General features: G+C 35.4%; 1 protein-coding gene across 1 annotated transcript; it reads left to right on the top strand.

Annotated features, from left to right (window-relative positions):
• The first annotated feature begins 150 nt into the window (after positions 1-150).
• LOC144964277 (palmitoyltransferase ZDHHC16-like) lies at positions 151-16,690 on the top strand. The gene is made up of 8 exons (XM_078898361.1): positions 151-456; positions 2,507-2,701; positions 3,294-3,405; positions 4,366-4,499; positions 5,994-6,062; positions 6,375-6,638; positions 8,546-8,616; positions 13,066-16,690. Exons 1-8 carry the CDS (start codon positions 262-264, stop codon positions 13,178-13,180), a joined length of 1,155 nt encoding a protein of 384 aa, XP_078754487.1. The 5' UTR covers positions 151-261; the 3' UTR covers positions 13,181-16,690.
• The last annotated feature ends 5,251 nt before the right edge of the window (positions 16,691-21,941 follow it).

The raw sequence follows: 21,941 nt of genomic DNA, 5'->3' as shown, positions 1-21,941 counted from the left end.
TTATTTATTTATTTATTTATTTATTTATTTATTTATTTTTTTTTTGTGCAAATGAGATCCCCTATGATTATTTTACGTTAACTTGATCTTAAAGTTTTAAAACTGCAATACTGCGGTGACGTCTATTTTCACAATTTTGTTTACGGAAGCGAAAATGAAAGTACACTAATGAAGTGAAGACGGTGTCGTAGCTTTATTGATTGCGATAAAATCGTGACCATTAGGAAAAAGAAAATATATCCACGCACAATCTTGTAAATCATGGCCAAGGTGGAATGGCGACTCTCGGCTTTGCCGACTCGTCTAAAAATGAAACTTCGACGGTCCCTAGAAACGTTTCGCTTGGCATATATGTCGTTGTTGTACAATCATTTTACATCATGGAACACTGTAGTTGATACTTTATTTGAACCATTATTTTGGATTGTTGATCACACTGCTAAGTTCTTGGGCCCCGTAAGTTTTATTTGCATCATTACCGGTTCATAGAGGTTTTTAAATTTTTTCATTTTTATTTTAGGGGGGTTGAAGTTGAGTCAGAGTGCTGCTGTCTTTTTGTTCAATCTGCTCACTTAGACTTAGAGTTTAGAGTAGAGTGAGGGTGAGAGTAATTGAGTAATGCACTTACTAAAAAATTTACTCACTCATACTTGTACTTTTAACTTTAATTAGATTTTCAAAGTACCCAAAATACATTATTTTAATTTAACCATATAAATGGGGCTGCTCACACTTTTTGACATTTTTATTCAAATTCATCAATGTCCATATTCCTTGTTTTTTCTGCGATTAATTTATATATAATTTAATATCCTTATTAAATACATTTAAATAATATCTCTTTGAGGATAAATATTGGATCATTTAGGATCCATATTCAACAGTGTCATGCACTTTTAGATGTAATAGTAACAGGCCTATTGTTAACTCCCAATCATGCAATTCATCCAATTATTCTGTTTGGGCAAAACTGTTATTGTAGCTTTGTGATTATATTGTTTAATGATACAGAAACTCTTGTGTTTCTTTATGAATAATAGCAACATTTATACAATAAATGAGTATAAATGTGGCAACATCACTCTACTCATCTAAATCCTCTGTGCTTTGCAACATGCGACTCATTGTGAATTAATATGCTTATACTGGGTGATCATAGCCTTTAGCCTAGGTGCACATGTTCGCAGGTCTGATAAGTGAAAGCAATTATGGTGTTGATTCAACATCCTTGCATTGGACAATATTTTTCATTGGTTTGAAAGTATTTTCATTACAATAATGAGCCCAAAACAATAAAATGGGTTATCAGACCTGCAAATAAGAACCTGATCACCTTTAGCTGAAGGCTGAACTATGTTGTATTAAAATTGAAAATGACTTAATTGCAATCACGTCAGACCAACAATACTTTCAAAAAGGGACTGTAAAAGTAGAGGTAACAAAATACCCACACTGTCAGAGTTAGAGAAAAGATAGACATCTCTACTACTTCTATTTGCATTAGCTGTCAGAATATGGAATAACGAACCATTTGACTTGTCATAACCAAATTAATAAACATCATTTGAAAATGCGATATCCTTCTGTATAACAGATTAGTGTCACGATATATTTTTTTCCTTTTCATATGGATACTAATCATGGATTGATCCCCTATCATTGGCGTTTTGCGGTATGACACTCGCATTTGGATCAGAAGCTCCTGAATTTGAGTTCTGCTCTGATCAGTGCATAGTTGAGTCCTTGGAAAAGGCTCTCTACTCACATTCTTTCACCATAAAATGAGTACCTGGCTGTTAACAGTGTTGTCTCCGTTGGAATAAAATTATAATATATTGCCTAATAGGCATCATGTCTCATCCTACACATTAAGCGTTGCTGTAGGCCTGGGACCCTTTGTAAAGCTCTGAGCACATTTAGTGGATATTGCGCGATAGAAAAAGTTCAGTTTTTATTTTATTTAGGAGAAGAGAAATATGAGGAAGGTCCCATTGGAAATATTACTCTGAAATCAAGATATCTTTAAAAAAACCCAGGTCGTGAGTCCACAAGAAAGAAGATCTATTGGACTTTGAAAAACTGTAAGAGGATAATTTTTCTTGGATATATATTTTGTTGCAACCTATTTCACAAAATTAGAGGTCCCGATAGCTCAGTTGGTAGAGCACTCGCTTCACAAGCAAAGGGACTGAGAACGATCCCGGGTGCAGTCGTGATTGGGTAGCTGGGTTTGTTAGATCTGGCAGAAGTACTTTGCAATAGACTAGTGTCCTATCAAAAGGGTAGCAAGCAATTGCTATTGTCCATTTCACGCTATAGAAACTGGGATAAACTCCGGCTCCATGTGGCTAGTGGTCTGATGGACCACTTTACATTAGTTCACAAAACTGGTCATAAATTATACACGTTAATGATCACGTCCGTTGTTGTTTTTGTTCAGAGGATTTATCAAATAACTTGGTAAAATATATATCATTACCACTGTTTTTTTTTTCTGATCATCCAGGTTATGGTAACATTTGTGGCCTTTCTGACTACTCTGGCTGTGACAACATTCTATGTGTGTATATTGCCGCACATCTACACTCAGACAAACTTGGCCTCGGTCATAATGCATCTCATATTTGGCCACTGGCTTCTCATGAACACTATATTTCACTACATCATGGCAGCCTTTACCAAACCTGGTCACCCTCCACATGTAAGATTTTGACCTATTGATATTAATAAAAATTCATAATTGTGATATGTAACTCAAAGTAATAATGACACTTCATGTAAATCAGCTCCTCTCGTCAATTGCATCAAAAAGATGTTAATTGGTGAGAGTGTAAAAAATATGTTAATTCATTTTTTAGCAGCAAAGGCTTTAGGTAATCTGGCTTGTAGAAATTGTCAGTGAGTTGACGAATGGAACACTAGCAATTGGAACATACAAAAAATGACATTATGTTAGGTTGGTCTGTTTGAGATTTCAGTTAATGAGACCTACTTATGGATAGTTGTCCAACATGTGAAAATTTATAGAATGTTTATTTTCTATATTAACGCTAATGATAGGGCTTCTATAATGTTACAATTCTGCCATTTTAAAGAAAGAATTTAGCTATATTACCATTATTCTTGGTCACAGTCGATGAATCGTTTTTCAGATAAAATCAATTTAGAAATATGCCATCCATAAATAATCTCTTCTCTGAACCATCCATTTTTCTTTCCTATTTTCATTAATGAAGCCCCATTGTTTTCATCACAAGTCTCTTTCATCTGATGAAAATAATATGTTTTAACAGGCTGTTGATGAGGTTGTCTCCATCTGTAAGAAATGCGTCAGTCCAAAGCCACCACGAACTCATCATTGCACTGTCTGCGGCAACTGTGTCCTCATGATGGATCATCATTGTCGTATCTTTTATCTCTACTTTTGACATCATTGGTGATTCCTGATGACATCAGACATCTTGTTTGATGGATAATCAGTATTTCTTCATGCTGGGGAAAGGGCATAATTAAATTTTAATACGTGAAATGATAAAAAATGTAAACTAAGAAAAGAGAACAGATTACAAATGAATATTATAACCCTTAGGGTTGTTGTCAATAAAATGGCAGATAAGACATAATGATTTATTACCCTTGGATAAAATTGAAACAATGATTTATTACCCTTGGATAAAATTGAAACAAAGTAAAAAAATCCCACTTGATTTTGGTATATTGCTTTCATGGTATTGAGGTCAATGTACACTAATTAGAAAATGGCAAGAGGCATGTTTATTTTGCATGTGAATTTCAGATTCAGTCCCTTGCAGCTTCTGGTAAAATGAGTACTTGGCTGTTAACAGCATTGTCTCTTTTGAAAAAAAAAATTATTGCAATATCACTTCACAGGCATCTAGTCTCGTCGTCCATTCATGCTATGTGTTGCTGTTGAGTAGGGATCCCCTTATAAAGAGCTTAGAGCAAGTTTTGTGGATATTGCACTATATAAATTATGCTTTAAAAAAACCCACTTGGTTAGTAAGCCAGTGCTAAGGTCTGTTTCATATTGTATAAATCAGGATAAACTCCCGCTCCATGGGCCTTATTATTATTATTATTATTATTATTATTATTATTATTATTATTATTATTATTATTATTATTATTATTATTATTATTGTTATTATTATTGTTATTATTATTGTTATTGTTATTATTATTATTATTATTATTATTATTATTATTATTATTATTATTATTATTATTATTATTATTATTATTATTGTTATTATTATTATTATTATAAATATATAGATATATTATACTAAGAATTACCAATGCTTGTTTTTATATCCCTGTTTTGCTTTTCTTAACCAAATTCAGCTTGGTTAAACAATTGTGTAGGATTCTACAATCGTCGCTATTTCTTCCTGTTCATGGTTTTCATGTGGTGTGGTAGTGTCTATGTTAATATAGCTGGATATGATGTCTTCAAGCAACATTTCTTTGGAAACAGGGTAGGTAATTCAAAGCTTTTTGAATTTTGTATTGAAGTATTATTAAGATCGCTATAATATTGAAGGTGTAACAATTTCATTTATAAGCAAACATGATAGAAAGGTAAATATATCTTCTACATTCCTTTTAAAAAAAAAAAAAAATAAATGCCACTATTCAAGACGATTCATAGCAATGCTAACAAAAATGTTAGAAATTAATAATGAATCATTACTATTTTACACTGTTATGACTTCAAAAATATATGTTTTCAATCCCCTTGTGCAGCTACGTTGTCTTGTGGTATGGATCTTGACTCTTGCCTTCGATTGGAAGGTCCAGGGTTTTATTTCCCCTTTGAGCCGTAAATAGTTTATTTCTTGGAAAAGGCTCTTTACTCACATTCTCTCATTATTTTGAGGCGTAAAATCATTAACAGTATTGTCTCTGTCAGGAAAAAGAACTTGGAATATCGCCTAACGGGCAACATGCTTCATCCTGTATGTTGAGTATTGCTGTTGGTTAGGGACCCCTTGTATAGTGCTTTGAGTACATTTAGTGGATATTGTTCTATATATATATATATATATATATATATATATATATATATATATATATATATATATACAGATGCTAAAGTTCTGACTAGATTAAATTTATTTGTTTTTAGACTTTTCTGATGTTTATGTTTATCTTCTTTTATTTTTTTAATTTGCGAGTTTACTTTGTCTGTACAGCTGTTTTTATTTCATGGGATGTATGAATATTCATTATAATCATTATTTCATTATTTTCCCTTTGATTTCAAAACAGGAACTAGTTTCAGACAATGTCAGAAGTGAATAAAATTTGAAAAGGTGTGTCTGAAATGGCGCCAATCAAAGCAGAAAGAAATATACAATTTATAAAAATATTGACCAAACATCAGCCTCTTTTGGCCGGGGATTGAACTTCTGACCTCCTGAATATTGGTCTATCATCATGCCATAACATTACAGAGGTGACCCGATAGTTGGCACAATTTGATGCATATATATACGCATATATTCTGCATAAGGGGAGGCATTTCCCCTGTGAATCATGGCTTGCATCATGATTAACAAACATTGAAAATTAGTGGGTGAAGATGAAAATATTAGAGCAACCAATTTTATGAAAACAAAAAGAAAGAAACCTCCAGCTGTAGTTTATCAGTGATTTTAGTGAATCCTGGTGATAAAGTATTTAGAAGATCCTTTCGCCAGAGACCAGTTTGAGGACATTTAGATGTTGATATATATATCTGCCTTTGATTCTGGTATAACTAAATTCAAATTATACTTTGTCATTTTATTTATTTATTTATTTTTTATTTTATATTTATTTATTCATTTATATTTATTTATTTATTTATTTATTCATCTTGTTTGTTTTGAGGAAAAAATAATGAATGAAAGAAAAGAAAAGCATTTACGATAGTTGATAGGCTTCAAGAATTAACCACTCGGGTTTGATCGATTTTCTTACCTTTGCAGGAATTGATAGTGCCTGCCTTTTTCTTTCCCATCAACATGGCCTATCACGCTTGGACAGACTACCGTGAGGTGAGTGCAAAATACATGTTAGTCACTCTAACAAGAGAGAGAAAGATGAAGATAATAGATATAAATAGACTGAGAGAGAGAGAGATAATAGATATAAATAGATAGATAGAGAGAAAGAGAGAGAGAGAGAGAGAGAGAGAGAGAGAGAGAGAGAGAGAGAGAGAGAGAGAGAGAGAGAGAGTGTGAGTGAGTTTAATATCACTAGTACAAAAGTCCCCTTGTTATAATCTAAAGTCTGTTAAACACAATTTTATTATACACATCAACTTATATATGAGTGAAACCTCGTTTTTCTTTATCTATTTTCACAAGAATAAGACATCAAACCATGAAACCTCTGATCACCTTGCTGGATTAAAGGCGACAGGAGATGGCAGCGATGAGGAACCTAGAGCCACTTTGGAGAATCAGTTTTTTCACAACATGATCATAATTGAATTCCTGTTAGCGGCGGGAGTGTCCATAGCCCTTGGTCTTCTCACATCCTGGCATGCTATACTCATTTCTACTGGACAGACAAGCATTGAGTACCATATCAATAAAAAGGAAAAGACCAGATTAAAAAAGAAAAATCTGGTGAGTAGATTTTCAAATATAAGTTGTGTCTCAATAGATAGTGTTGAATTGGAATTCAAAGAAGTCTTTGGGAATGAGCCCCTGGGCTCGTTGAATGGAACTTCTCTTGAATGCGACTTTGGTCTGGAAACAAGGGATAAGCAATGATATTTTGGATGTTGATTGCAAACATTTTCAGTGGTTTTGAGTTGAGACTTCTGACTCTTTGTATTAACAGAAAGAATATTTCTCAAACTGAAATGTGATTCGGATGTCAAAATGATGATTGAAGTGCTAAAAAATAATTTTACAATAAATAAATATGTCACTTAGGTAAATTTTTAATTTTTAATTGAAGATATTAGATATGGATTCTTTGACTTGACTTGACTTAAAACCTTCCACTTCAGATGTCATCCAACTTTTGCAGCTTTGGCTGTTCCTCCTATTCTTGTGGTGAACTGTCTCTGTCTTGTCCCTTTTTTCCTGATACTTTATAGCTCTGCCAGTGATGATAATCTTGATTTGTCATTGATATGTTTCAAATAATTATTGAGAGTTAGAGGTACCATTGTTGTTGGCCTTCCCCTAGATTGTTCGTTTTGACCAGAGAAACAACAAGAGATGAAGTGAGTAGAAAAGTGCCAGAAGACAATAGAGAATAAAAAAATTTTCGCGGCGGTGGTGGGGTTTGAACCTGCGACCTTATTGGTACGACAACTCCGCCTGGCCGGTGAGAGCGTGACTCTACAGTATGAGCTATCCACGAACACAAAAATATTCGTTTCAAACTCAGGTCATTCCTAGAGCTCTCTCTCACCGACTTCTGGAGACTGCGGGTTCACTACACAACCATCGCAAAGTTACCTGGCCAGCAGTTAAGCTTAATAGCCAATATTCTCAACACAAACATATAACATAGAAACGATTGAGACATTGAGTATGCTCTGGTATATGGGGTGAATTTAGTGTTTCATTGCTTTATCGGCAGAAATTTCAAGTTTACAATGTAGATTCTTTTGGTGAAAAAAATTACGATTCCACAATTCTGGCATTCAAAACCACTTTATGGCACCAATTAATCATACAGGATGATAGGTCAAAGATATCGATTTAACATACCATTTTCAACTTTTGATAAAATATGAGTATCCGCTGATCCAATGTGGTGGTGAAAGATATAAAAAGAAAAAAACTAAGCACTGAGCCTGTATATCCTGTTACAAAATACATGGGCTAAAGTTGTCTGTAGAAGTAGTGCTAAATTTCCCCTCAACTTTGCACTAGACAATAACTGATTCTAACACCACCTGAACCTTATGAATATAGATGTTTGTCTAAGTGGTTGTCATAATGATAATAAATGTGTTTTTCAAGTCTCTCCTAAATAGATAATAAGTTAAGCAGTCAAGATTACACAAACATTTGTGTGGTGGTTACAACTATTGAGGGTTGTTTATACTGGCAGAACCACCCGAGCTATTTGGCCTCACAAAAACAAAAAATAATTTATAAATAAAAATAGAAATCAGTTTATGTTCGGTGGATTGATGGCTGGCATATCCTCTATATGCTACTGACTTGGCTATTTGCAGTGATGGATTTTCTAAGAAAGCTGGTGTCTAGAAAGTGCACTAAAGGCAACGTGTTTTGTATACAATGAAAATTTGCGTCAACGTGACGGACTTTGGGAATAATTAGAGCATTTTGAGGCACAATAAACATAGTCAATGAGTGAAAATGTGCCATAGAATTATCCATTTTCATTCATTCATTCATTCATTCATTCATTCATTCATTGTTTTTATATATTCAATGACAAATGATTGTAATTTCTATCAATCCCATCTATTCATAATATTTGCCATTCATCAATCCATATTTATATGTTTATTTTTCCCCTCTCTCTTTAAATCCTTGCTTGACAGATTTTCAGGAATCCATATTACTTTGGAATCAAAGAAAACTGGAAAATTTTCCTGGGTCTAAGAAGAGGAAGGTAGTTTTTTTGTTTGTTTTTTCTTTTTTTACTTTTTTAAAGTAAGAGCACAGTGTTTGAAACCTGACACAAATGTTACAGTGGAATCTGCATACATAACAATGTGAAATTGAATGTAAGCTTCAATTTAATATAAGAAAACAAATATGGACGTTTCGGATTTCCCCTTTATCAACAAAACAGGATGAATGAAACACTGCGGACGAATGTTAATATTTATAATAATAATAATCGTCATAATAATGATAGTGATAGTAATAATAATAATAATAATAATGATAATCATAATCATCATTATTATCATAATAATAATAATAATAATGATAATAATAATAATAATAATAATAATAATAATAATAATAATAATAATAATAATAATAATAATAATAGTAATAATAATGATAATGATATAATAATAATAATAATAATAATAATAATAATAATAATAATAATAATAATAATAATAATAATAATAATAATAATAATAATGATAATAATAATAATAATAATTGAAGTGAATTGAGTGGTAAGGTACATCAAGTACAACAACAAGCCATTTTGGCGGATTTTCTGAAACTCTTTATTTCCTGTTTATGTAAGGGACGTAACTCAGATAATGATGATACCCATCAGTTGTCATGGCTATTAATTATTATTTCCCTTTAATCTATTACATCCCTCCTCCCTTAGTTTCTTTTATTCCCTTTAATAATCAAAACCATTAAAGCAAATGTCTTTTAAGAGACCAACTTATAACAATCCATAGCCACTATTATAATGTGACCTTGTTCAATTGTGTTAATATTATTAGATAAAGAATGAAATACAAAAGAAGCAGTGCATAACATACAACATGAATTTAAAAGTTGCTAATACTAATTGTACATATGATTATGGTCATAGCAATCATGATTAATCAAGCATGATATTCATTTTTTTATTTTACTAAATATCTAATTTCTCTGGCGCCTTAATCTTACGTGCTGATCTTCTAAGTGGTTGTTGAAGTGGTGACTTCATAATCACAAGATATGAATTGAGTAGAAAAGTGCCAGAAGACAATAGAGAATAAAAAATTTTTTCGCGGCGGTGGTGGGGTTTGAACCTGCGACCTTATTGGTACGACAACTCCGCCTGGCAGGTGAGAGCGTGGCTCTACCGTGTGAGCTATCCACGAACACAAAAATATTCGTTTCAAACCCAAAGTCATTTCTAGATCCCTCTCTCACCCACTTCTTGAGATCGCCGATTCGTTCACCACCATCGCGAAATGATTTTGACCAGCAGTTAAGCTTAATAGCCAATATTCTCATCACAAACATATAACATAGAAACGATTGAGACATTGAGTATGCTCCGGTGTATGGGGTGAATTTTTAATTCAGAAAAGTGAGTGGAGCAGGCACTTATGTTGGTAACAACAAGATATGAATTGAGTAGAAAAGTGCCAGAAGACAATAGAGAATAAAAAATTTTTTCGCGGCGGTGGTGGGGTTTGAACCTGCGACCTTATTGGTACGACAACTCCGCCTGGCAGGTGAGAGCGTGGCTCTACCGTGTGAGCTATCCACGAACACAAAAATATTCGTTTCAAACCCAAAGTCATTTCTAGATCCCTCTCTCACCCACTTCTTGAGATCGCCGATTCGTTCACCACCATCGCGAAATGATTTTGACCAGCAGTTAAGCTTAATAGCCAATATTCTCATCACAAACATATAACATAGAAACGATTGAGACATTGAGTATGCTCCGGTGTATGGGGTAAATTTTTAATTCAGAAAAGTGAGTGGAGCAGGCACTTATGTTGGTAACAACAAGATATGAAGTGAGTAGAAAAGTGCCAGAAGACAATAGAGAATAAAAAATTTTTTCGCGGCGGTGGTGGGGTTTGAACCTGCGACCTTATTGGTACGACAACTCCGCCTGGCAGGTGAGAGCGTGGCTCTACCGTGTGAGCTATCCACGAACACAAAAATATTCGTTTCAAACCCAAAGTCATTTCTAGATCCCTCTCTCACCCACTTCTTGAGATCGCCGATTCGTTCACCACCATCGCGAAATGATTTTGACCAGCAGTTAAGCTTAATAGCCAATATTCTCATCACAAACATATAACATAGAAACGATTGAGACATTGAGTATGCTCCGGTGTATGGGGTGAATTTTTAATTCAGAAAAGTGAGTGGAGCAGGCACTTATGTTGGTAACAACAAGATATGAAGTGAGTAGAAAAGTGCCAGAAGACAATAGAGAATAAAAAATTTTTTCGCGGCGGTGGTGGGGTTTGAACCTGCGACCTTATTGGTACGACAACTCCGCCTGGCAGGTGAGAGCGTGGCTCTACCGTGTGAGCTATCCACGAACACAAAAATATTCGTTTCAAACCCAAAGTCATTTCTAGATCCCTCTCTCACCCACTTCTTGAGATCGCCGATTCGTTCACCACCATCGCGAAATGATTTTGACCAGCAGTTAAGCTTAATAGCCAATATTCTCATCACAAACATATAACATAGAAACGATTGAGACATTGAGTATGCTCCGGTGTATGGGGTGAATTTTAATTCAGAAAAGTGAGTGGAGCAGGCACTTATGTTGGTAACAACAAGATATGAAGTGAGTAGAAAAGTGCCAGAAGACAATAGAGAATAAAAAATTTTTTCGCGGCGGTGGTGGGGTTTGAACCTGCGACCTTATTGGTACGACAACTCCGCCTGGCAGGTGAGAGCGTGGCTCTACCGTGTGAGCTATCCACGAACACAAAAATATTCGTTTCAAACCCAAAGTCATTTCTAGATCCCTCTCTCACCCACTTCTTGAGATCGCCGATTCGTTCACCACCATCGTGAAATGATTTTGACCAGCAGTTAAGCTTAATAGCCAATATTCTCATCACAAACATATAACATAGAAACGATTGAGACATTGAGTATGCTCCGGTGTATGGGGTGAATTTTTAATTCAGAAAAGTGAGTGGAGCAGGCACTTATGTTGGTAACAACAAGATATGAAGTGAGTAGAAAAGTGCCAGAAGACAATAGAGAATAAAAAATTTTTTCGCGGCGGTGGTGGGGTTTGAACCTGCGACCTTATTGGTACGACAACTCCGCCTGGCAGGTGAGAGCGTGGCTCTACCGTGTGAGCTACTCACTTCATATCTTGTTGTTACCAACATAAGTGCCTGCTCCACTCACTTTTCTGAATTAAAAATTCACCCCATACACCGGAGCATACTCAATGTCTCAATCGTTTCTATGTTATATGTTTGTGATGAGAATATTGGCTATTAAGCTTAACTGCTGGTCAAAATCATTTCGCGATGGTGGTGTACGAACGAATCGGCGATCTCAAGAAGTGGGTGAGAGAGGGATCTAGAAATGACTTTGGGTTTGAAACGAATATTTTTGTGTTCGTGGATAGCTCACACGGTAGAGCCACGCTCTCACCTGCCAGGCGGAGTTGTCGTACCAATAAGGTCGCAGGTTCAAACCCCACCACCGCCGCGAAAAAATTTTTTATTCTCTATTGTCTTCTGGCACTTTTCTACTCACTTCATATCTTGTTGTTACCAACATAAGTGCCTGCTCCACTCACTTTTCTGAATTAAAAATTCACCCCATACACCGGATCATACTCAATGTCTCAATCGTTTCTATGTTATATGTTTGTGATGAGAATATTGGCTATTAAGCTTAACTGCTGGTCAAAATCATTTCGCGATGGTGGTGAACGAATCGGCGATCTCAAGAAGTGGGTGAGAGAGGGATCTAGAAATGACTTTGGGTTTGAAACGAATATTTTTGTGTTCGTGGATAGCTCACACGGTAGAGCCACGCTCTCACCTGCCAGGCGGAGTTGTCGTACCAATAAGGTCGCAGGTTCAAACCCCACCACTGCCGCGAAAAATTTTTTTATTCTCTATTGTCTTCTGGCACTTTTCTACTCACTTCATATCTTGTTGTTACCAACATAAGTGCCTGCTCCACTCACTTTTCTGAATTAAAAATATGACTTCATAATCGTACTCTGACTACCAGTCTCAGTCCTCAATTCAAGTGATGGTGAGTAACCAGTTGCAGCACCAGCTTCTGTTTCTAAGTTTCTTGGAATTGGAACCATTGTTTCTGGTTCATTGAGTTCAATTATAACAGGAACCTGAGGTTCTGGACTAGCCTGAACAGGTGGTGTAACTAGACCAGACCTGTGGTTGGTTTCTGCCCATGTTACCCTTATCTGATCTGCATGCCTACGGATGACTAACCCATCACAAGTTTTTACTTTGTATGATACTGGCCCAGTGCTTTGCACAATAATAATAATAATAATAATGATAACAATTGTAATAATGATAATAATAAAAGGAAAAATTTTAATGTGTTTCAAGCACCATAAAATCATTCAAAACAAAAACAAACCTAACCTTTTTTCGTCTCTTTTATTTGCCAGGTCCTTTTTCCGTCACATTCTTCTACCATCCTGCCATGACCCCGATGGTGATGGCATCACATGGAAAACTGCCACCTTCTCTTTGGAAAAGAGGAGTTATTTGGAGCTGTTATGACTAAAGGCAAAATTAGACTGATTTTATGATAGCTAGAAGAAAGAACAAAATCCTGCCAAATTGTTTTTTTTTTTTTACTGCAATAACGAAAAGTGTATGAGAAAATTGAAAGCTTGATCTACATCATAAAATTCAGTCTAATTGTGTTATTTGAAAAATGCGATGTGTTATCTAAGCAATTCAAGTGACTAAAATGATAGAGGTTGCAGTCTGCATGGGTACTAGATCGGCGGCTTTTGTTTTCTCAAGCCAGAATGATGCCTCGCCAGTTTTTCTTTTTACAAAAAGATGCCTATCCCTTTAGTGTTGCTTCATTTATATTGATTATTGTATTTAAAAATTTTAATTTGTATGCAGACTTTTTTGAGTGGTCACAAATTTCTGGTACTGTTTTTGGTATCTTGGTTCTAGTACCCATGCCTTTTGCTACCTTATCTATCATATATCAATGATGTTCCCTTCCACCTTGCTATCTGTCCTTGGATTTGAATGAATTATTTAACTTTTGAAATATCTTTTATATTTTATATATGAATCTACTTGGTTTCACTCAGGGCCTGATTGGTGTCCTGCTCTGAATGAACGTGAAGATTCTTTTCTTTAAGATCAAAACCGTTTTCCTTATCTTATACGTATGTTGTTATTTTTAGATATTTTATGGGTCTCAAATTTCCTCTATATAGCGGATTTTCGCTATTTCAAGTCCACTGCTATTTTGTGTTCCAGGCCTTCAGTAGTATCAATACAATTTAAAAAATCATTGAAAACCATCTGGTTGCAAGGGACTTATCCATGTTTATTGGTTCTTTATTAATGTTAATGGTATGATTTGTATGTTGATTATTCTATAGATAGATCAAAGATGACATCTCTCGGGTCATTGTTATTGTTTTTTGCCATCCGCGTTTGTGAGTGATTCTCACTAAACTGTATCAACCAGACTCTAAACGTTTAAGGTTACACATAGTTTTGTGTGTTGGTTCGTTATACTTCCGGATGGCAATGTTATGAACTTCTTAGCCAAGCGCATACTATCTATACTTTACCAGTATTGTCATTAATGAAGGTATTTTTGCTCCACTATATTTATGATGAAATGCGCGTTATGCCTCCTTTTAAAAATCCTGAAATGAGACCTATGCTCTTTATACGTTGTATTAAGTTGAATACAGTCCTTTTGCTCATGATCCTGTGCCTGTGTCCAAATGTTGTCTAATAGAAGATGCTATAAGACATTGCAAAGGGAATCAACTCTTAGGTCCATAATTCTCTATACTGATATGTTCCTTTTGTTCTGACGATGACATCATCGTATGGCCCGGTGGCTTACGGGTGTTTGTCTCATCTTGTCACAAAAATCATGCGATGTTATACATGATCAGTGGCCGGATGGGTGACAGTGACCATGATGGAAAATTTTGGTCCGTACATCGTAACACACATTACCTCACTCCACTCAGGTGTGAATGAGTGCCCGTATAAAGGCAGTGATGGATATTGTTAGACTGTTAGAACAAAAAGGATGCCTAACAGGTGACTTGTACTGTATGATATGGCAGTATGATTCCATAATATGGGCTGCTTTGGGAATAAATTAAAAATTGTGAAGATCATTCCGTGGAAATGTGCTTATTTATATATCTACACATATCAGAATGACTGTTTAACTCCTAAAAGCAGATAAAACAACAAACCATGAAATTTACATATTATATAATTGTATTAATTTATTTAATTTATTGTTATGTAATTAATGAAGACCATTCCAGTCAGAAATGATCATTTGACTTCTTTGAGAATGACTGAAACTGTATGTTTGTGACTCTCACTTTGTAAATCATCTCTATGTTAAATACTGTTATATTGTTTTCTCCTTTGAATATCAATATCACGATTTGTAAACATTTGAGTGTGTTTTTCATAGAGGGGTCCTTTGCTTGTGTCTGGATGAGACTTTTACTTTTAGTTGATCTTAAACTAAGACACTGATAGTGTGCTTTTGCAATCTACTTCTGTTCCCTGTTTGAACCATTCCCCTTTGTCTTACATTTTCTCATACTCATATCATTTTAATTGTAAAACTTGAATTTTCTTCCTTTTTACTGGTACTTAAATGACTTAGATGTGTTGCAAGTACCTTCAAACCATTAAAAGCAATAAAAACGAAACGAGATAATTAAAATTTACGTCAACAATTAAAGCTTTTTTAAAATGATGCCTCAAGAATATTTTTCATTCAGGAAATGCTGTTTATGACAATGAGGTCTCCTAGCTTTACATCCTTTTCAGAATGGATGTGGAAAAATATGCGCATAAAATAAAGCCCTTTTCAAGGCTTTACAAATCGGGTTTGACTTATGATCAGTATTACAGTAGAAACGTGACTGCAGTTTTCTTCGATCTGTAAATGAGATAACTATCTGGCCATGAGAGATTGTGTGTTCTATGATTTGGAAATGCCAACCTCTCACTTTCTGTTATATTTATATGTATATATATTTATTTTTTTTATCATCATTGATGTGATGCATGGAAATAATTTCTGTCTGACATTGTGAAGGTTTTTACAAAAGTGTTTATTTGTTGTAACGGGTACCTTATGTTAATTGTTAGATGTACTGATAATCTGGGTCAGAGCCTTTTCCAACTTTTGAGATCCAAGTATAACTTTTCTGATTTGAACTCTGACCTTTCAGCTTGGACGACCTATTCCAGCCCTGCACCATTAATTTATTCATGTTTCAAAACCTTCATTTTTTGGGTATAATTAGGAGGTTAAATTGCTACACATTGATTGCGGCCAATAGAATGATGCAGAAATGTTACTCTGTGTTGATATTCATGAAGTTCAACTTGGTCATGGATGTAGCGTGGTGCTCTTTTTTTGGGGCTCACATTACCTCTCTTGACTGCTGTGTTATTTGATTTGGCAATTATAAGCTGGGGCAAATATTTTATAACTGTTATAAAAGGTGTTGATCTCCAATTTTTAACATGAAATGGAACAAAAGCTTTATGAAGCATATATCATGAATAAGAATTTTCTTTACAAATATGTGACCCACCGTCCCTAAACGATATTATGTCGGGATGACTCGGGTGCAAAACATTGAATTTATTGACAAAAACATGAAACTTGGGGTTTGTTTGGATTTGCTATGTAAGAGAATGAAGACAATTTCTCACAATGCAAAAGCTCAAAAATTGGTATTTACTATCAATTTAATTCTAAAGTCACTTTTCGGGGTCCAATTCATCCCGACTTAATACCGTTTCGAGACGAAGGGTCACATATAATAATAATAGTATTTATTAATTTTGTTTATGCTGCATTTTTCTTCAAATGTGTTGCTCAACTCTTTCATAAATTGCACACGGGGATGTCAAGCACACACGTGGCGGCCTTCTTTGTATGAGAATGAGATATTTTTGAATTTGCGATTTTCAAAACATACCCAAATCTAGGATTTTTCCTTTATCAAAACATGGAATAAAATATGATGAAACATGCATGGTATCTTAGGAACACTCTATCGGTGCCTGTCATATAAGCAATGCATGTTCTACCTGTTTTGTAATCTGCTGCCAATGACAATTTAAAGAAAGGTATGCCGATATATCCATATTTCTATCCCTGTTATGATAGTGCTAGGAAATTTAATATGTTTTATAGATGTTCATGTTATTATACTAACGTTTTGAGTATATATATATATATATATATATATATATATATATATATATATATATATATAAATATTTAAGTATAATATATATATAATTTAAAGATATTTCAAGTATATTATGATCACTTCTACAGATTGCTTCGGCATCTCTCTCTCTCTCTCTCTCTCTCTCTCTCTCTCTCTCTCTCTCTCTCTCTCTCTCTCTCTTTCTCTTCCTCTCTCTGTATATATGACTGTTGGTTGGTACTTGTAGATACTTGAGTGCTCGATAATCAATTTATCGTCAGTCGAGGAGATGCTACCAACATTGAAACGATCGTCCTGACATAATATTAATATAATGTGAGTGTCCTTATTTTATTAATAACTATATAGAAATGATCTTAATTTACCATGAGCGTGATGATCAACTAAATTAATATTATACAGTATCTCTCTCTCTCTCTCTCTCTCTCTCTCTCTCTCTCTCTCTCTCTCTCTCTCTCTCTCTCTCTCTCTCTCTCTGTCTTTGTCTCTCCTTCTACGTTGATTATGCTGGTATTTGCCTCTCTAGTAAGGTATCTTTGGGTTACTTTTTGGACGTGTGATATATGATGTTTCATCATAGTGCTCAAGCTGCTTTTCTCTTTATTCCAATACAGTACGGATACATTTTGTCGTTTTATCTCTACAGTTTATGTTAAAGCTCAATGTGTGTGTGTGTGTGTGTGTGTGTGTGTGTGGGGGGGGGGGTTCTTTTGACCTCTCATGGTGGGCTGTGAGGTCACCATTGCTGTTTACTTCCATTACACCGAATCTGTTTTTCATACCTCCATGTTGCTTTCTGTCCTTGTACCGGTACCCGTATGAAATTTGTTGGTTTTGTCCTGGATGAAGACCATAATTATTTAGGTTGTCGCGGACTCATGAATAGGTGCACATAGTGCTCCAGGAATCTCTTGGGGAAATTTAGAACATTGAACTTTCTTCGTGTTCTTGGGCAATAATTAGCTTTGGAATGTCGCATCTTTTTTCTCCTAGGCTCTAATACGATCCATAAGTATTGGTAATTCCTTTATACCCCCCTGCCCCCCCCCCCCCCTCACACACCAAAAAAAAAAAAGGAGGAAAAAAATACCATGTAAGTATTCTTGAAAAACTATCTATAAATGTTATATGTATCAACAGGAAGCAGAATTCGTGACAACACGCCTTCCTCTCTTCTCTCTTCCGGTTCCAAACTCTTTAGAAGTGTGTGACCAGTTCTTCGGAGAAGGTTACATGAATGACTAGGTTACATAGTGAAACCCGCGTAAAAGAGCGAGAATAGATTATCTTTATTGACGACCGGCATTTATTTAGGCTAGAAAATATGATGTCATCACTGTGAAAGCAGTACATCAGTTCCACAAGTTATGTATCTTGTAATGATAATAATAATAAATGGCATTTATATAGCGCTTTACCCCGTTGTCACAGGCTCTAAGCGCTTTACAGTGATATAAAACAAAATATATTACAGTGAGACAAGTGTGAAGGAAACGTGATACGAATTCAATTTAACAACAACAAAATATGAAAATAATATTGCAACATTATGACGTAAAAAGATAAAACTTTAAGCGACATTTGAACGTTGTCAACGAATCCGAGCATCTCACGTGTGACGGGAGAGAGTTCCAAAAATGGGGGGCCGAAAATTGAAAAGACTGTTCATCTATTTTCTTGTCCTACGGAAGTCTGGCTTCACACTTCCAATGAGATTGCAATCAGTATTTGACATCACACTATTGTTCCCTATTGTAAAACCTCGCCATACTGGAACTTGTGTATATTAAAAAGAAACAAACCAAAGAAAAAACAAAACAAAATCCACCAAAACACTGGGTTTTATATAGAACAATATCCACTAAACGTGCTCAAAGCGCCTTCTGGGTGGGGTTCCTGCCTCCCACAGTGGGCAGGGAGGTACATACTGTGTCTTCTATCCCCCTATATCTGTTTTCCAACATGCTTTCTGTCTTTGTCTTGGAATGAGATTACTTGGTTTTGTCCTGGCCCTGGCCGGATACCTTGACTGGGAGGGAAACAGTCAAATGCATAGTTATTGTTTTGGGAGATGATATTTTTTTCCTTGTAAATCATCTCTCTGTTATGCATTGTATTATGTTTTCTTTATAGTATATACGATTTGTAAAACATTTGAGTGTATTCCTCTTAGTGGGGACCTGTGCTTTTGTCTGGATGAGACTTTTAGGTAATCTCAAACTAAGTGCTTTGATAGTGTGCTCTTGATATCTACATCTGTTTCCTATTTGAACCAATTCCCCTTTTGTCTTCTCTTTTCTTGGCCACTTTAATTGTATTTCTATAACTTTTTACTATCTTATTTTCTTCCTTTTTACTGGCGCTGATATGACCTAAATGTGTTGCAAGTGCCGTAAAACCCTTAAAAACATTAAAAAAAAACATCAAAGCGCCTTACAAAGGGTCCCTGACCAACAGCAACATGTAGAACGAGGCATGACGCCTCTTAGGCGATAATGCTGTTATTTTTATCTGACAGGGTCAAGGCTGTTAACGGCCAAGTACTCGACTCAGTTTACACCTGAGTACGATGAGAGCATAATGTGAGTAAAGAGCCTTTTCCAAGGACTCAACTATGCGCCGAGCGACGCTCGAACCTAGGATCTTCCAATCCAGAAGTGAGTGTCATACCACAAAACCACATAGCCCTTATTTAGAAGCATAACAAAGTTATATCCATAGCTGAATACAATGGATGCTTGTGATTAGCGAGTTTTACAGTATTATAATTTGAGAGGGGATGGCTTTGGGAGGTTTCAACTGAACATAGTATTGGTAAGAAAATATATTTTTCATGCTTGTTTGTTTTTTTCATGTCAGTAATAAAAAAGTATAATACGAACATTTCCTTGTACAGTCATTTATTTCCTTATCCTATGTGTATAGATAGAACGAAGTTGACGTCACTCATGTCTTTGTTATTGATTTTTGCCATCCATGTTTATGATTAATTCTCACTAAACTGTATTAACCAGACTATGAACGTTCAAGGTTACAAGTTACACATGAATTGTTGGTCCGTTATACTTCTGGATGGCAATGTTGTGAGTTTCTTAGCCAAGCGCACACCATCTATAAGTTTCACGTACTTTGCCTTTTTCGTATGTTTTAAATTTTAAGATTATTTGTCTGGGTGGGTCTCCCCTGGGGGGCAGGTAGGTAACTTGCTTTCCCATCTATCCTACTATACCTGTTTTCTGAGTCTTTTCTCTGGGTGGGGTTCCTGACCTCCCATAGTGGGCAGGGGGGTACATAGTGTGTCTTCTATCCCCTTATATCTGTTTTCCAACATGCTTTCCGTCTTTGTCTTGGAATGAGATTACTTGGTTTTGTCCTGGTCCTGGCCAGGTGCCCTGGCCGAGAGGGAAACAGTCGAATGTATAGTTAGTTTTGGGAGATGATATTTTTTTCCTTGTAAATCATCTCTCTGTTATGCACTGTATTATGCTTTCTTTATATTATATATGATTTGTAAAACATATGAGTGTGTTCCTCTTAGCGGGGACATGTGGTTGTGTCTGGATGAGACTTTTATTGATCTCAAACTAAGTACTTTGATAGAGTGCTTTTGGAATCTACACCTGTTTCTTATTTGAACCAATTCCCCTTTGTCTTCCCTTTTCTTGGATGCTTTATTGTAATTCTAGAACTTTTTACTATCCCATTTTCTTCCTTTTTACTGGCGCTGATATGGCCTTAATGTGTTGCAAGCGCCGTAAAACCCTTAAAAACAAAACAAAAACATGAGTCTTTTCTGTCCTTGTTCTGGGTGGGGATGCTGACCTCCCATAGCGGTCAGAGAGGTACACACTCTGTCTTCTATCCCCTTATATCTGTTTTCCAACATGCTTTCTGTCTTTGTCTTGGAATGAGATTACTTAGTTTTTTTTTTCCTGGCCCTGGTCGGAGTCCTGGCTGGGAGGGAAACAGTCAAATGCATAGTTATTGTTTTGGGAGATGATATTTTTTTCACTTGTAAATCATCTCTCTGTTATGTATTAGTTTATTTGTTATTTTTTAATGTATAATGTAAGCATTTGAGTGTTTTCCTCTTTGTTGGATTTTGTTCTTGTGTCTGGATGAGACTTATAGTATATGTGATCTCAAACTAAGTACATTGGTGATATGCTCTTGGAATCTACATCTGTTCCCCATTTGTTACCAGTTCCCCTATGTCTTGCTTTCTCTTGGATGCTTTAATTGTAATTCTAGAACGTTTTACTATCCCATTTTCTTCCTTTTTACTGGCGCTGATATAACCTAAATGTGTTGCAAGCGCCGTAAAACCCTTAAAAACAAACAAAAAATCAAAACATTTCTGTCCTTGTTGGCATCCTTGGCTGAGAGGGAAACAGTCAACTAACTGTATGCTGTTAATTTTGGGAGGTGATATTTTTTTTGCCTATGTATTGTTAGTTATGTTTTCTTTTTGGATATATATATATGCTGTAAACATTTGAGTGTATTTATCTTGGTGGGATCCTGTGCTGGTGTCTGGATGAGATCTCAAACTGAGTACACCGATAGTATGCTCTTGGAATCTACATCTGTTCCCTACTTGAACCAATGCTCTTTATCTTTTTTATTATTGGTTACTTTTACTTGTAATTATAGAATTTCTTTTCACTATCACATAATCTTCCATTTCAGTGGCGCTGAAATGGCCTAAATGTGTCTCAAGCGCCGTAAAACCCTTAAAAGCAAACAAACATAAGCTTATTTCTGTCCTCCTATCATAGCTGCAAAAAAACAGAATTTGAAAAAAAAAAAAAAATTAAATTTCCCTTTATCCATCCCATATGGGAAATTTGTCTCAAGGGTCTTCTCCAAGGGAAGACTGGAATAAACCAGGCGTCAGCCGCAGTGCAGAGCCGCAATTTGATCTAGGACGAGGTGACTTGCTCAAGGCCACACAGCGCAGTGGCGTGTGATCGAACTTGATGCCTTTCGGATACGAAGCAAAGACTGTATCGCTAAGCCACGCTGCTCCCTTTTTTTGTCAGATTTGT

This window comes from Berghia stephanieae, chromosome 2 (genome assembly GCF_034508935.2).
Source record: "Berghia stephanieae isolate SIO BIC M18660-M18661 chromosome 2, UCSD_Bste_1.3, whole genome shotgun sequence".
Lineage (NCBI taxonomy): Eukaryota > Metazoa > Mollusca > Gastropoda > Nudibranchia > Aeolidiidae > Berghia > Berghia stephanieae.
Note: the sequence above shows the minus strand (reverse complement) of the source record. Positions and strands in the feature narration are given on the sequence as shown.

Excerpts from the sequence above, each read along its gene's own strand:
- LOC144964277 (XM_078898361.1), top strand. The coding sequence starts at position 262 with ATGGCCAAGGTGGAATGGCGACTCTCGGCTTTGCCGACTCGTCTAAAA. Across the intron at positions 4,500-5,993 it reads AACATTTCTTTGGAAACAGG|GAATTGATAGTGCCTGCCTT; the intron begins GTAGGTAATTCA and ends TTACCTTTGCAG. Across the intron at positions 6,063-6,374 it reads CTTGGACAGACTACCGTGAG|AATAAGACATCAAACCATGA; the intron begins GTGAGTGCAAAA and ends TATTTTCACAAG.